Source organism: Rhea pennata, chromosome 4 (assembly GCF_028389875.1).
Source record: "Rhea pennata isolate bPtePen1 chromosome 4, bPtePen1.pri, whole genome shotgun sequence".
Lineage (NCBI taxonomy): Eukaryota > Metazoa > Chordata > Aves > Rheiformes > Rheidae > Rhea > Rhea pennata.
This window is the reverse complement of record NC_084666.1, coordinates 44,958,578-44,976,293: the sequence shown is the minus strand read 5'-3', so window position 1 is coordinate 44,976,293 and position 17,716 is coordinate 44,958,578. Positions and strand designations below refer to the sequence as shown.

General features: G+C 34.7%; 1 protein-coding gene across 3 annotated transcripts in view; it reads left to right on the top strand.

The window, feature by feature from the left end:
- Positions 1–17,716, top strand: part of GRIA2 (glutamate ionotropic receptor AMPA type subunit 2) — a 90,478-nt gene that overhangs the window by 55,655 nt on the left and 17,107 nt on the right. For all 3 annotated transcript variants that reach the window (XM_062574732.1, XM_062574731.1, XM_062574729.1), the window contains exons 7-12: positions 8,899–9,066; positions 9,348–9,452; positions 10,149–10,259; positions 11,392–11,598; positions 12,108–12,478; positions 16,465–16,663. In XM_062574732.1, the coding sequence (XP_062430716.1) occupies positions 8,899–9,066; positions 9,348–9,452; positions 10,149–10,259; positions 11,392–11,598; positions 12,108–12,478; positions 16,465–16,663 (1,161 nt within the window). The remainder of the gene's footprint in view (positions 1–8,898; positions 9,067–9,347; positions 9,453–10,148; positions 10,260–11,391; positions 11,599–12,107; positions 12,479–16,464; positions 16,664–17,716) is intronic.

The window sequence follows — 17,716 nt, the reverse complement described above, 5'->3', positions numbered from 1 at the left end:
GACATGGTAAGTACCAAGCTAGCCTAGCCTGTAATCCTAAGCTTAGTGTGTGTAAGAAATGACTGAAGTAAACTGTGTAAATATCATACATATACAGAAACTGTGTGCAACATATAGAAGGAAATCTGGGGCAGCCTGCTTGAAAAACTGAGACTTACAGCAAATACCATTATGCTAGAAGATGATACGAACCTAGTACTCACTGCAGCCATTGATGATGGCTTAAATTGCTAGTATGGTACTTTTCAGATGTTTAGAATTCATAATATTATATCTCAGGATTCATAAGTCCTTCCCTCCCAGTCAATATACAGTTAAAATAACAAAATTATAGATTGTTTTTGCCTCTAGAATTTTGCCTTTAGTAGTTTCACATTTTCACAGCTTTTTACAACGAAGTCCCCTACCCTCTTAGAAATTATTATGAAATCTATATTTTGTGATGATCCTACAGTTTTAGAATTCCAAATACTTACGTAGCACCAAATAGTGTGCTGTTTATGATAGAATTGCAAGAATTGAAAACTGCCAATCTCAAGCTGATAAGTCAGGAAGAATGAAGCTTGTAATGCAAAACTAATGTTTTAACTCTATCAGTGCTAATTTACCTTAAGGATGGAATACAAAAAACACACTTGCAGACAAATATAAAAGTACTTTTTAGCTTGCAAAATAATTAAAATTTAGATAACTCACCAAAAATAAGGAACAAAGAAGAGAACAGAGAAAACTCTTCTTCAGACTAGAAATTCAGAACATCCAGTCTAAACTACTAAGCCCCAAAATGAATGTACAATTTATGAATAAGACAGCACCAATATTTTAGGGTATGCTCCTTATGCTTCACCATATTGGAAAATATAATATCAGGCATTTTAAAAAACATTATAAGTAATATTCTGTCATACCTCCTACAATTTTAATGGAAAAGTGTGATTGATTGTGTCTGAATTTAAGTAATTCCATGGAGATTATAGTGGTTTCTATAAGAAAATGAATTACCTAATTTCAGCATTTATAACTGGATTTAATCAGAAATTGAAGAGGAGTCATATTTGTTTTAGAAATGTCCTTGTAAAACTATAGTCTTGCATTTGTGAAATCTTTTTGCCTACGTTTTTCGTTCTCTGTGATTTTGTTTCCCAGGTAGATTGCTGTGCATAAAAATACACATCCAGCAGTTGGCTGTCTGATTTTTTTGCACAGTTGTCTTTTGAACCTAGATATTCAAGCTTTCCTATATGCAAAATATATATGAAATATGCATGCTTAAGTAATTTCAGTGTCAAACTACATGCTTCTTTGTAATAGTTTATGGCTCTTTTCCATAAGTAATCACCAATTTCAGTATAAGTTTTTTTTTCTTTTTAGAAAGCTTAATTAAAAATGGAACAATTAATTAAAAATGGAACAATTAATCAGTGAAAGCAGTGGATGGTTTTAGGCAGTATCTGTAGATTTGTCCGGGGCATACAAAGGGCCTATTGACCCAGATCCTTCAATCCTATAGCAAAAGTAGCTGAACAGTGCCACAGCAGAGGTATTTGTGAGACTTCAGAAGAAAACTGCAGAATCAATTCCTGATGTACCTTCACTGCTCAGTTTCTTTGACTTTGAGTCTGCCAACAGAGTGCAGTGACTTCTCCTCCCTCTGTTTGCCTAGAAACTCTTTCTTTTTTTTCAGGCAGCAGCCTGGTGCTAAGGACTAGTCAAAGAGGGTAGCTGCCTGTATTAGCCAGAATCCAGAAATGGCAGAAAGCAATAGTTAGATGTTTATTTTTCTCTGACAATAACTATTTCTTGGTAAAATCGGCAATCTGTCAAGACAGATTTGATTATTTTATTAGTATTTAACTTGGATTTAGACTGGAGCAAACAGAAGAAAATGTTTCTCCTTGAGATAATAGGCAAAAAACCCAGTCCTTGTTAAAGTAGAAGGGATGAAAATTGATAATGGAGATAAGGAGATTTTGCTTTTTTAATATATTTAATATTTGAATTATAATTACTATTAAATGGCAGGTTTGGGACATTTTAGAACACCACAGTGTGTGTTGAGAACTTTCAAGTCTCAGTGACTTTTTTTTTTTTTCTTTTTTTCTGGTGACTGAATATGTGGAAGGTATGTTGTAATACAAAGGCTACATGTCTTGTACAGTCCTCCTACAGATAGTTACAGAGGATGAGGGTGAGCCAGAATATATTAACACTGAACTTAAAAAGCATTATTCAATATGTTAAACTAAAATTTTCATCTAAATAATCCTAATATGAAATTCCATTCTAGAATCATTTCTGCTGCAGTGTTGTTTAGCTTCTAGGGTACCTCATTGCTAGAACTTACTCCTATTAATCTATATGGGACTTTCCATCACCTGTGAGTAAAAATAGTATAGCTAAAGAGCCTGATGGAATTTTAATAGATTCTTGTCATTCATATAGTATCAGCCATTTTATAAGACAAAAGGTTTGGTCTAATCTCTAATGATAAATTATAGTTTCTTCTATGATCTTCATTAATTGTTCTTAGAGTGAAATTTTCTTCTAGAAAAAGATGTAGAAAACAGTTTTATGATCACCTATATTCATGTTGTCTTGAATAACAGTCCAACACATCAGTGGCGTGATCCACATTCAATAATGCTTTGATGGTCATTTTGATCATTAAAAAGCAGTGGTTGGAGACTGTATTTTAGTAAAAGAGCATTTAAAAATGCAAATTTAACCTTAATGTTAATTTTTTTAGGGGAGGTGATTCTTGTGAGAGAACATCTGAATTGGGAGATTCAGTTGGGAGATTCAATTCACTGTAATATTATGCTAAAGCAATAAAATAGCAGAAGGGCTGATAACTTTAACTGCGAACAAACAGGCAAATTACTGTAGATAAAGACAGTTCAGAGTGCACTGGCTCTTTTTTAGGAAGACAGTGCGGTTTCATTGTCGCTTCCATTTAAAGTTGCTTATATGTGTATATTGATCTAGTTTGCTCTCCTGTGGAACATTCAGTTTTAATTTTTTCATTTATTATATTTACACCTTAACATTAACATCAGCTCTTCAAAATCTGTTTCTTACAGCATGATTTTTCAGAGAGGCCATTTGGCTTTCTCTTTCTGCATTTTAGTCTCATCGTCTGCTTTAAATTTCCTATTTTATGTGTTTCCACTGTTACATGCATAGGCTGCAGTGCTTGCTGTTGTGACATGCCTCTTTTAACAGTATGAAGAATGACATAGTGTTCTCTAGCTCAGTCTTGAAGAAAAAAGGCTTTATGCATTTATGTAGTGATGATTAAAAAGGCAGATGTTCTTTCTGTTTTACAGTGAATTAGAGGTGATTTTTATCATTAGCAGTGGTGTTTTGCAAGTGCATTCTACTTACATTTAGAAGTAAGATTATGCAAATAATTGTAAAATCTTACTTATTTTGTCATTGTGGATATTTTCCACAGGCAGTGGCATGGATTAGAAGACAACAGCATCTTTTTTCGTAAGAAATATGGTGTGGGTTCAAATCCAAATAATTAGTTTTAGTCTTTCTGTCAAGCTCTGTGAGTTCAAATCCAAATAATTGGTTTTTCTGTCAAGCTCCATATGTTTTCTGGTGATAGAAAGTTCACCAGGAGTGAGCTTCTGATTTGAGAATTAGGAGTGTATGTAAAACTTTTAAAAAACTGGAAGAGAATACAGCAAGAATTAATAGGCTTATTAGGGAACTTAGTAAGTGGAAATTAGTTTAGATGGTAAACTTTCCAGCCATTGAGTAATTACCAGAGATTTTAAGAACCTCCATGATTTGAGGTTCTAAGAAGAAGTTACACAAATATAGAAAATACACAGTTTACATTGGTACAAATATGTAAATTAGGTATATGTTCTGTCTTTGCTGTAAGAAAACATTAGATATCCTCTTGTTTGTTTGTTTGTTTGTTTTTAATTATTTAGGATTTTTCAAAGAGAGGAGAAGGAAGATTAAATTTGCAGCAGTTTTCTTAAACCTGCTGAAGGTGTAAAAAAAAAAATTATGGCATGAAAGTGTGTATTAAAAACTACTGTGCTCCTTTTCTAGACCTTGTTTTAACACCTGATTCTTTCCCATTAAGAAGGACTAAAAGCAGCTGAATATTTTTGTATTGCAGCATAGTATGATAGATTTAGAAAGCAGGCTACAGACATGAACTTTTTAAATTCTAGCATAAAACGGCTATTTTGTTTTTAACTGCACTGGCCAGAGGAACATCTTGTAGAACTTAGTATCTACTTCAATATTTCTTTGGCTGTAAATTGTTTATAAATGATTACAGTAGCAAGAGCAAAACAAAAATCTAGTACAGCAGCGTATTGTATTATAACTTGCTTACCAACTGCTCTCTGAGCAAATAATATTAAATCATCTCACCAGCTATATGTTTTGGATCCATTCTTCGTGATCAATAAAAGTTGAGACAAAACAACACGATGACCCTGGAGTAAGTGACAGTACACTTCTGAAAACATCAGTTTATCCACCTGTGGGCAGAGCTGGCTCAGCTGAGACAAAGATCAAGGTTTTCTAATATGTCAAACATGGTGCAGCTCCATTTCTTCAACACATTTTCAGAGACTAAAGGAAGCATAATGTTAATCTAATTTGATCTTTGACATAATGGAAATGATAAATTCTCACCAACAGCTTCTGCATTAAGTTTAGACTCCAGAACAATTATAAAATGGTATCATATGTTAACTGTCTATTCTGTTGAAGGAAAGAGGTCTGAAACTGGTAGATCCAGATCCTGGTACTTATAATAAGGCCTAGCACTGTTCTGCTTTCTTTTGGAAAACAAAAGTTTCTCTTTCTTGCTAAGACTTTTTGCCCAGATTCATCGTTTTTTTTCTTCTCTGACATAGTCTTAATATTTTGAAGAAACGCCTGTTTTACAATAGCACTAGCTTTTCTGTATTGCATTAGCTCTAATAAAAAAAAAAACTTACTGCCCCCCCCCAAACATCTCCCAAAATGCAGGTACCTATGCTCTTTTCCTACTGAATTGGCACCTTAGATGATTCTCATGAATAATGGAAATTCTGATGGAATCTCCATGTTAGAGAAGTAGAAGAAATAGGTAGAAGGGTCAGGTGCCTCAGGGGCCATGGATCTTGTGACCTTTGCCTTGTTTGATTTTAAACGGAAAAGAAGGCGGCCACTTCCCCGTGTAAATATCCTACAGTGAAGGGGTTAGGACAGTTCTTTAAGTGCCCCAGTTGTGTTCGTGTCTGCTGGATGTGCTCTGAGCATGCATTTCAAATGGGACTTGGACTTTCAGGGATGTAGGCTTAGGCAGGTGCCTAGCTACTAGAGTATAAACCAAAGCTGTTCTGGGTGTGCCCAGAAAACAGACTTTCTAAACCAAGCAAGGATGTGCCTAAAGAACGTAAACACATCACAGTCAGCAGTTTTTCTGGATAGCTGTTATGGACCCGAACACTTAAATCTATCTAAAATCTGCAAAAGATCATCTGTGCATCTGACATTCTCCTCAGAAGGTGTGAGCATTTCAGAGCAAGAGTACTTGTTTTTTGTTTGGTGATTCTGTCTACATACAGCACTGGAATTGCTTTTAAAAAACAATCATTAAAATGAAAGTTGATCTGACTATACCAGGGACATTCAGGCTGAGTCTTTGTTGTATATTTGTTTATTTTGATACGTATTTGTTTGTATTTCAATATACTTAAATTGCTTAACTATAGGAGAGAATGTTGAAAATTTGCTTATACCCATTGATTTTACTCTCTTATTCTCACAACAAAGAACATTTCCCGTGTCATCTTTCTTTGAATCTTACCTCCCTTTACTTTTCAAGGAAAACATTCATATGTGCTTTTAGGCCTTCTTTCTCTTAACCTGTTACTGATACAGTATCCCTTCTCCGGCTGTTCCAGTAGCACCCCCTGTATGTAGTAAGGAACCCTCTTAGGTATCTGTTTCAGTCTGAACTTGTTCTTGAACACTGCTCCACCTGTATACACTATTCTAGGTGAGATTTCCCTAGTGTCTTGTAATGTAGTACTTTGACTCTGCTGGTAAAGTCTCTGCCCAAAGTATCCTACTGTTTCTCTTTTGTCTTTCTCACTGATTAGGATTAGATTAGGACTGAATGACTAGTTCATAGTCCTCCTGAGTGGTTTTCATTTGTTTGATGGACTCTAAAGCTAGAGGACGTGAATTCCACTCCTTGTGATTCAAAATACTTGTCCAATTACCTTTCCATTTATTTTATATTGTTCAAGTATATTTCTTTTTTTTTTTTTAATGTGTTAAGAATACCTCCTAACTTTTTGTCTTCGGCAAGCAGAAAATTGGCAGGCATTAGGTTAAATATAGGACAAAAACTCTAACTTTTTGTGACCTGTGGTATGCAGATGATCTTATTAAAACTCTTTATAAAATCTCACACCTTTAAAATCTATGAAAAAATATTATCATATGCTAGAGTTATGATGAAATTCTTTGCATATTCTTTGCCACGCTCTAATTAATGTAGATAATTCATGTACAAATAAGATTTCTTACTGAAGGTGCTTATTTTGTTGTCTAAAATCAAAAGTAACTAACATGCTTCTGTTAGAAGATTCACAATACTGTAAAAGTAGTGGGCTATAAGATCCCCTTCATCCTCCAGCAAAGAATTTTCCATTGATTTTAATAGCGCAGATCAGAACCTGAATGAAGCTCCATTATGAAATAAAGTGGTTTGGGACAGAGCTAATGCACCCTTCAACTCGTGCAGAACTTGCACCCCCACACTCACCCACCTGTACATGCGTGTGTGCGTGCATACACACACGCACACACACACACACACACCTGCATGAGCAGATTATCTAACGTTTTGAGTTTTCTTTGGTTCAGTTTGTCAATGTTAAAGCTACCTGCAGCTTAATGAATAAATGTAATGAACCCTATGGAGCTTATTAGGAGCTGAAAGTATAAGCAAAATAAAGCAGTAAGAAATAATGAAATGGCTATTTGCTTTAATGGCAATATGGAGATGTAAGGTATATTGAGATCCTTAGATTAAAGGTGATTTAGCCTAAATAACAATATGTGGGTTTTATATATGTGATACCATGTATATGCAGACAGATTTTAATAGGCCTATACAAACTGAAGATATAACTGATTTCTGAAGACTCATCCCAATAACCATATACTGTAGGAACTGTGTTCTCTGAGATAAAACCATTAATATATCCCACTGATCAAATGAAACAAATAGGTTAAATGAATGAGATAACACTACAGCTTCTCAGTAAGTTCTTATTTCATCAGTTGTCCAAACTATATTTCAGTACTTAATGACAATGTTATATCCAAAGTTTCTTAAAATCCTACAGTGAAGTAAAACATATTTCTGTGCTTTGAAGAGCTTCACTAAAAGTGGTATTGCCAGTCAGTCTCACAAAAATGAGTCAGGAGCCTTTCTCTTCCCTCTATTACCTTCTTCTCACCTCCAAATCCAAAATCATACCCCCAACAAGAATGTGACCACTGCTATTCTAGTAGTAGACAGTGATATCAACTCCAGTCAGTCTTTTGCTTCCCTCTTCTGTTGTCCTGATTACTTAAAGATTTCAGTAGAAGTAACAGAGATTAATGTGAATTTTATCAAGGAATTTATCTTCCAGGAAGCTACATCTGGAGAAAGAGTTCCACCCTCCTTTTCTTCCTCTCTGAGGTCTAACGGTTGCATACAAAAATGACCTCAATTCTGGAGCCTGCCTCAGTTATAATTGCAGCAGTCTTCTGCATGACTTGAACTAGCTAATTAAAATTCTCATTAAAGTCTGAACAATTGAAGCAAAGAGCCTATACATCATTTCTCACTGCGTTACGGTGTATATATTTTCAGCATCTAATAGCCTTCATAGGGATTGTTGCATTCATTCATAAGGCTGTAAGTAGTTATAGGCTGGCTCGTATACCCAAAAGCGGCCCTTAAATTTGTCATTATTGCAATGTTCTGGACTCATAAAGCCCCTACAACAAAGTCCTCAGTGTACATACACGTGGTTTTTGTTCAGTTAGTTAAAATGGAAGATTTTTCAGTCTTTGAAGATAACTGCTTGTGACTGTTTAGCCCCAGCTTTGGATGCATGTGGTTGCTGGATTCTTCATCAATGTCTCAAAAGTTATAAAGTTATAAAGTTAAAAGCTCCTTAGTCTGTGTCAGATTAGAAGCATGGGAAGCTTTCTCCCCCCACTGCAGTCTGTATTATCCTTTTGGGGCACCACCACTTCTTCCGTACTTTTCAGCTCAAAACTTACTTTTGCAGGGTGCCGTTAAGATATTGTGTACTGGAAAATCATTGAGCTTTTATATTTACCAGGTAAAAGTTGAGTATACATACACAAATATGTATTTTTTGAGTGAGGAGATGTGGGTATCCAGAGAAGTAGTATAGGTTTTGATCTGTATAGAGCTGCACTTTTCATGAAGAATGTAATTCACTTTCTTATTCATAGATGTTAACTCAAATTAAACAAGATTTCTTTCTCCCCTTTCACCTCCATGGAATTCCAGCCGTATCTGCACACACAGAAGTGTTACACAGTTGTAGTGAGAAAGGAAGGAAAATCACACTGTGAAAACAGCTATAAATTCTTAGTTTAGACTTCAATTTTAGTTTACCACTGTCCTCTCCTGATGCTGAACACACTTCATTAATTTGCATGAACTCCACTGAGAGGGTAGTAGTCTCAAAACAAAAGACAAATTGGTATGATTTAAAGAATATTTTACTGTTCTCTTTATTTTTAATACATTTCTGTATTTAATGAATTAATAAGGCAGTAATGGAGTAGTGAGGCTGTAACTATTCTTTATACTGAATTCTCTTCACTCCTTTTCAGTATACGTCAGCTCTCACCTATGATGCTGTTCAAGTGATGACAGAAGCCTTCCGTAATTTGCGTAAACAGAGGATTGAGATTTCCAGAAGAGGAAATGCTGGAGATTGTCTTGCAAATCCAGCTGTACCCTGGGGTCATGGTGTAGAAATAGAAAGGGCATTGAAACAGGTAGCCTCCATAGAATGAATATTGGGATAAGTGCATGTGTGAAATGCTCTGTAAATGCTTGAAAAGGACATTCCAGTCTCCTAACCTGGATCTTACTGCGATTAATGTGGAAATTAACTCCTCAGAAATGTGTCTCCTTAGTGAGATAAACTATTTGGTATGAAAAAGAATTGAGACTGAATGCTTTTGACAAATTAATATTTGCTTATAGAAATACAAAATACTTTTTGTAAAAAGGAATAAAATTGATTCTGTTACTGCTTTCATCTTCATCTGTATAGGTTCAGGTGGAAGGTCTAACAGGGAACATAAAGTTTGATCAGAATGGAAAGAGAATCAATTTTACAATAAACGTCATGGAGCTCAAAAGTACTGGTCCTCGGAAGGTAATTTGAATTCTGAGTGTTTTTAAAGGTTTTACCATGCTAAGCAACGTGTTAAGGTAGGTAATGAAATACTGCAAATAATTAAAGAGTGAGTTGTGATAATAAATATTGATAGGTGTATTTTATGATGGGTTTGCTGAAGAAAGTAAAAATATATGCTATTTGTTTCTAGTAAATATGAGAGTTTATTTCTGATGAGTACTTTTCCTTTCAGTTCTGTCGATTTCTGATCTGAATTGCTAAATGTCAGACAGTAATTGAGGAAAAGTTAACAATGTCCTTATGAATGACAAATGCAAAATACAGCTTTTCACTGGTGTTTTCTTAAGTGTGATTATCTTTCTGCTCTAATCCCAAACCTTTCAGGAAAAGCCAGTTTCTCATGTCTTCCTAATCTGGAGTATTTCATAACTCTCTTAATTCTGTCGTGTGTGATGTTCATATGAAAAAACTGTTAGTATATGAATGAAAATGGTACACTTGTATTAGACAAAATAGACAAATGTTATTATTTCAGTGTTATTACTTCTTACTCGATCTTTTTAATTATGTAATGTATAGGTATTTAGACTGGTAAATCCATAGCTGAAATAGTTTTCTGTAGGTACATATCAAGAGCGTAATAACAATATGGTTTACCTTTTATATGAAAGTTCATGTTCACCAGTGTCTGTGCATCCTGTAAAATCTTTTTAGATTGGATATTGGAGTGAAGTGGACAAAATGGTTGTGAATCCTCTTGATGGCCCTCTTGGAAATGAATCTTCAGGACTAGAGAATAAGACTATTATTGTCACCACTATTTTGGTAATTAACCTCATATTTTGTCAGAAGACAACAATGATGTGTTTCTCCTCATTATATTAGTTTAAATATGCTGTCTTTTTATTTCTTGAGGTAGTGATGCATTACTAATTATGGTATGTGAATAAAATTTTGGGAAATTAAGGAAATACATGTGATTAAGTATGCGATTTTGTTCTGTAGAAAACAAGTGGTCATTGACTGGGAAGTGAGCATCCTAGAAAGCTAAATATTTTAGGCAAGAAAATACCTGCTTTCAAAGAAGAGCACTATCTGAATGGCAGAACCACAGCGTTACTGTTTAACCAGTTATGCTTATTCGAGAGTGGATTTTGCCGAACAGGAAAAAGGCTGGTTCTTCACTTCAGAATTGGAGCTACAGTGAACTTCTCTCCAAAAGTGTAAAAATAAAACATTAAAAGTCATATTCTAGTAATTTAGAGAATAATGTCATGTACTATTATAGAGCAGCATTTCTTTTTTATTTAGATGGCTTTTTCATCACTTTGCATAGGTCACAATCTAGTATAGAGATTTCACTGGCTGCAGGGATAGTTGGATAACAATTGAGTGAAGAGAAGATACATTCCTGTAGTATGACTTATGACTCATCACTGGTTGTGCTGCCGATAGAAATTTACTGCATAGTTATAGATATCTTATCTTTTTTTTTTTTCTATGTAGTAATTTAATAAAGTATAGCCTGGAGAGTCTGAAATGTCTTTGCAGGGAGGGATGTGGTTTTGGAGTAGGAAACAAATTTCTTGTGTTAAGACAACAACAGTGGAACTAAATATTTTTGCCTTCTTCCATCCAAACTGTAAGAGAGAAAGAAACAGATTTTGGAACTTATTCTCTCTTTTCTGAATGCATAAATCCTGTAAACATTCATGGTCGTTATTAACCTGTAAGTATTGATATTTCTACATGATTGTGGCAAACGTATTTTTAAATGTTTTACAGGACATGTCAAATAATTTACAGCTAACATATATAATAAACTATAGAACGTATGTTTCAGATGTTATATTTGCTCTTTTTTTCATGTATAAAAGGTAACACACTCACCTATGAAGTACACAGCTGATATGGCTGTCTCTTTACCAAGTAGCTAAGGCAAGTTCTTTCTGTGCAGGAGTCCCCATACGTCATGATGAAGAAAAATCATGAAATGCTTGAAGGAAACGATCGATATGAGGGCTACTGTGTGGATTTAGCTACAGAAATTGCTAAACACTGTGGATTCAAATATAAGCTCACAATTGTTGGGGATGGCAAGTATGGGGCCAGGGACGCAGACACGAAAATCTGGAATGGAATGGTTGGAGAACTTGTTTATGGGGTAAGAGTATTTTTTGCAATAAAGCCATTAAAAATGACTCATGGAAGTAGTGGGATTTGCTCTAATTTTCTCTCTAGATTGGAGGAACCTCATATAATTCCTTTGTGGAGGATTAATAACTTGTTTTGGTGTGAAGAAATATTAAAAGAAAAACTTAGAATTCAATTTTAAATGCAAAGTAAGCTGCAGGAAAAAGAATGCATATTTCATCTGTCTGTCCAGATGAAAGGCAATATGCTTTACAAACACTTCTAAATATCATGTACTCTGAAAGGATTGTGTATAAAAAGGGAAGCTTGGAATAAGCCAACCATATTTATATGTATTTCAGAAAAAAAGAGTTTCAGCTAAAAATTCCTCAAATTCTCCATAATGCAGTCTTGGCGAAATGACTATTGCCAGCATCTCTGTTGTCCTGTTTTTCATTTGTGAAATACAATAGGAATGAAACCATTCTTTGCTCTGATTATTTTATCAGTTGTTATTACTTTGCTTTTTTCCCTTTACAGAAAGCCGATATTGCAATTGCTCCGTTAACAATAACATTGGTGAGAGAAGAGGTGATTGACTTCTCAAAGCCATTTATGAGCCTGGGGATATCAATAATGATCAAGAAGCCTCAGAAGTCCAAGCCAGGAGTGTTTTCGTTTCTTGATCCCTTAGCATATGAAATCTGGATGTGCATTGTTTTTGCCTACATTGGGGTCAGTGTAGTTTTATTCCTGGTCAGCAGATTTAGCCCATACGAATGGCACACTGAGGAATTTGAAGATGGAAGAGAAACACAAACTAACGAATCAACTAATGAATTTGGGATTTTTAATAGTCTCTGGTTTTCCCTGGGTGCCTTTATGCAGCAAGGATGCGATATTTCGCCAAGGTTGGTTACTCGCCCATTTCAACTTTGTGCATTTTTGGTCTCAGCCAGAGGTTCATGGTGCATATATTTTCACTTTCAGGATGAAATGAGTTGCTGTGGTTTTTTTTCTCCCCAAAATCACAGAAGTCCCTGCAATAAAAGCAGTTGTCGCTGACATAGGGTAGTGATGTATTTGATCGATATTACCTTAACATCGATCATACGTTTGCCAGGTGAACCTATATGCATCATGTACAGACTGTAAAATGCACAAGGTTCCAGTCATTCCATGCCTTCTTGGAGGGGTACCGTGTTTTTGCTGCATATTCCCATTTTACAGTTGACAGTGCATATATTTTACAACAACTGTAATGGGAAAAAAGGGTAACACACTGCTCATGAGCTACACAAATAGCATATACTCTCCAAAACTCACTACATAAAATAATATCCAATTATTAACCCGCTCTTTTCTACAGGAGAGCCTTGAACTGAAATAGAAGTAATGTGATGGCTCTAATTTCTTGTGAATATTGGCAAAACGCTGCTGTTTTTCTATGGCCTAGTTTTATAAAAGTCATAAAGTAAATTGCTAAAATGAATTTAAAGGTCCAATTTATTCATGCATCATTCCTTGAGGGATTTTCACCTACTTTATTAGGGACAACTGTAAAGCACTTTGGTTAATTTCTTTGCAGCTCATTAAATATTCTATTTCCCTTGTGTGCAAGTATTTCTAGCCTTGATTCAGCAAAGTGGTAAGTAGGTAGGTAGGTAACTGCTCACTGTTTGAGGGAACTATAGTAACAACTGAAATAGGGCAGTTGGGTCTAAGGAAATCAAATCAGAAGAATTTCCTGATTAAACGAAGTTAGTTAACTTTTTTCTACACATCTCAAAGTAAGATAGGGAGCAGGTCAATTTCTAGTGAGTAGAGTGGTTATCCTGCAAAATGCATGAATAAATCACATGAAGAGAGCTTTTCTAATGTCTGCATCTTGTAACCCAAAGGACAAGAATAGGTTTTCAAGTTGTTCTGCTATGAAAATTGCAGAGCATTTGTTCTACGAGAGTTTGTATGTTTCCATGGAACTTGCACAGTAAAGCATAGCTGCCTTTATGATGAAGAGTGCAATAGATTTTGGCACATGTGTATGAGAAATGAGACAATGTGGAGAGTTCAAATTGTTTCGGGTAATGAGAAGCTGTGTTAATGTGTTTTTTTATTGATTAAACACATCAAAAGTTTAGTTGTCAGCAAAGTCCTCCTTTAGCTACAAAATTATTTTTATTGAATCGAGGTCACAGTAGAATAATGATTACGTACTTTTTTTTTCATTTTGCTGGCCATTAAAGCATGACACTTACTGTGTGCTGTTTTGATATTTGAAAGGTGATATAAGAGTAATGATAGTAAATTACCATCATAGAAGGTACCTGAAACTCGAATTATCCTGGAGATTAAAGTGGCAGATTAAGTGTCAGTGAAATATTTAACAGCACTTTTTTTTTTGATCCAACCATGTGTGTTATTTTTGTTTATTATAAAAATGTAAAAGACTGAAAACACTTCAGTTATTTTTGTTCTTATACTAAACTTATCACTGTGTATCTTAACTAACTGCAAATGAATTATAGTGACTGTGAAAAGGAATCTCTTGAGATATTAGCAAAATACATTTATGAAATATTTCACACCATTACTGCTACCATTTGTATTACAAAAGTGGGGACAACTAAGAAGTCTAGAGTAAACAAGTGCCAAGACTTCCTGACTCTGAAATGGAAGTAGCTCTGAGTAAGATTAGACTGTCTAGAAAGCAGTCTACATAACATTCCCAGTGATGCCAGAATAGGTGACATTGAAAGAGTGATAGCAAAAGGAGGCAAAATCCAGCAAAATTCCCTTGGCATTTTTTGAGATATGAGTATACTCTTAAGAACTGCTCTATGCTTCCTGTGTAAGTATAAAAGGTGTTGCACAAATTTAGGTATTTGTACACACAAAGGGTTATTTTAGTATTTAATGATCTGATGTATGAGGTGCTTGTACAGATGTGGGTTCTTATCATCATATAATAGCTACTCTCCATCTTTAGAAATTTTTCAAAATGTATGTAAAAAGTGTAATGATTTATTTAACTGGAACAGACCTTACAGGAAAATTCTGAGCATGAGTAGCACCTAAAAAGGTTTTGCTTGCAAGATGTCATGTAGGAGCATAATGTCTCTGCTGGTGTTAAGCTTACTTCCTTTTCATAAAGTTAGTACCAGTTTTGCTTGTGGATAGATCATGCACTTTTGCAGATTATGAATTGTATTGGAGGTTTTCAATACAAATGAAATACCATAAAATCAGCACTGATATTATCGAATACACATTGTCACAGATTTTACTGTGCAAATATGTTTATTATAAAATTCAGTCTTTTAGTAGTAGAATGTACTTATTGTGTACTCAGGTAACCTCCATACCAATGTAAGTATATATTCTTTCAAAGGTGACTAAAAATATGTTTACAGAATATATTTCAATCTAGAAAGAACAGGAAATAAGTTCCTGTCTATGGTCCTTTTTAATAACATAATCTGGACCATATCTGACCATTGATTTTTATGTAGTAGAGTGAATTAGTGAGTTTGTTGTGGGATGGAATAGATCTTTCCATATCTCAAATACCGTGGAGATTTTTCTCAATAACAGTCAACAAAAATGATTTGTATAGAATTGGTTCCATTTGTTTCTGTTCCCAGGTTAATACATCAGCTTTACCTAAATATCTTAAGTGTTTAAAATTAAAGAATACTTTAAAAAATATGTAGATATAGTGATATCTATCTATCTATCTCATCAAAACTAGTTTGAAAGTCTCATTCACAGTAGTGTGAATTGGGCTGGGTGAGTGATTTGTAATTTGTTTATTTAGTAGATAGAAGAGACACGTCAGGATATACCTAAGCTACCGCAATTCCTTAGTATAGATTTTCAGCTATGTGCAGATTTGTGCCAAAGAACTAAGCACATCTCCAAAGAGTATGTACTCCTTCCTATAGTGTCCTGTCTGGAAGCAAAGTAGTAAGTAATTACAAAGTTTAAAGGATCTTTAAACAAAGACAAATCTGACAGTGGTGGCAGTATCAATAATGTTTTTCTGTTACTTTTTCAGTATTGAAAATTATTGAATTTCTCATGTGCTCTATACTGTTTTATATATTTTCTTGAGTTGTCTTTTTTTTCTCTCTTCTTAAGCAGGAGATGCAAAGCAAAGATCCATAACAGCCCACCTGCTGCAGTTAAAGCATCATATTATTATTTAAAAATATACTTTCTCCACCATTTTTCTGTATTACCAATTTGATTGTTTCATGTGTAGTTGTCAGTTTATTAAGTGCTTGTATCTTCCAAAAATTGTGTGCATTTTTATTTGTTCATGGATATTCACTGGGGCAGTTTTTATTGCAAATAATGCTATTTATTCCTCAGTATAGAACGTCCACAGCAGTACAAAACATTATTTTGTGAAAATCAGTCTTTGTTTGAGTGTCTTAGCAAAACAAGCAATCCAAAGACACTTAATTTTCAAGTGCATACTGGTTTATCTGAAAGAAATGTTTCACTGATTTTGTTTGATTCTCTTTATATTGTCACACATTCACATCGAAGGGTGTGACAGGCGTATGTGTTAATATAGCACACTATGATAGGAGTGCTCTCATTTCAGGGTGTTCAGAACTTTGAAGAACTGAAGCATTTGAATTTTCCCTAAAGTAAACTTTGGACTCTGGATTTCAGCAAAATCCGTGAGATGTAGTAGAGTTTACTTTCTTACCCTGCAGAACTGTAGAATGGGTTGACTTTCCATGCAATTAGTATGCAGAGCTGCACTGCAAGATAACCTGAAATACTTCCCTCTTGTATAATTCATCATATGCATAAAACTGATAACATGTGTTCCTTTTTAGGACTTTCATTTCACTTTACAAATCCATTTCATACTTGTTATTAGATCCCTGTCTGGGCGCATTGTTGGAGGTGTGTGGTGGTTCTTTACCCTGATCATAATCTCATCCTACACGGCTAACTTAGCTGCCTTCCTGACGGTTGAGAGGATGGTGTCTCCCATTGAAAGTGCAGAGGATCTTTCCAAGCAGACAGAAATTGCTTATGGAACATTAGATTCTGGCTCCACTAAAGAGTTTTTTAGGGTAAGAATTTCTACTTTTTAGATTTCTGTTTTGCTTTAAGTAGGTCTTCACTCATGTAAATATTTTCTCCTTAGACTGTTTTAAAAAGATTGCCATGAAAATGTAGTCTGTGCAGCCTTACTAACTCACAAGTAGAAGTGTTCTAATTTATTCATTATGATAACATTTTATTATCTATATATAAATATAAGGACCATGTTATAAATAAAGCAAAGCAAAAGTGGTTACAAGGAACTACCTAAAAATATTCTACTGTAAAGAAGAAGGCAAGATATGATCATAGAAAGGAACTGACATAATTCACGCAGCCTGTAAGACAGTAGCTAACGATTTTAAACAAGGCTATTTAATAGATGTACTGTGCTTTAGATTGTTATTCCAGGTGTAGGAACATGGAAAGGTGCACTATCATGCTTTAGTAAGTATTCCACATGATTTTTCAAGATTGCAGATGGAGAATGAGGTACAACCCCCTGGGCTCCTGTGGTAAATCCATGCCTGCTTTTGAAAACAGTTATTTGTATTTGCATTACAGTAATGCTTTGGAAGCCTGTCAGAGCTCCTTATCTTCTATCTCAATGTGTTTTGTTTTTAAAAATATGTGAGACTTCCAGAAACAGGTCTACCGCTGCCCTTGAGATACCAGCTAACATGATAAAACCCATCAGAATAAATGAGTGAGATACTGATGCTATTGGGAAAAACAGTATGACTGTTTTGTAGTGTCTGTGCACTCTATGTCTCTCCACGTAAGATGGAAGTGGATTTGAAGTGCTACAAATGCAAAAAAGATGTTGTTCTCATGTTTTTTAATGAATGATAACAGTCTTAGATTTAAACAAAATGTTTTTGTAACCAGTTGAAAATGACCTTTACATTTCAAATATAGCCATCTTTGAAAGTGAAGTAAGTTCCAAAGATATTTTTTTCAGTATATAGTTGCAGCAGTAACTACTAGATCATTGTTTTCATTAGATTCTCTGATACATGTTTAATTGGAAACTTGCTAAATGGGAACCATACTTGGTTCTGTTTGGTAGAAAAGCATTCATT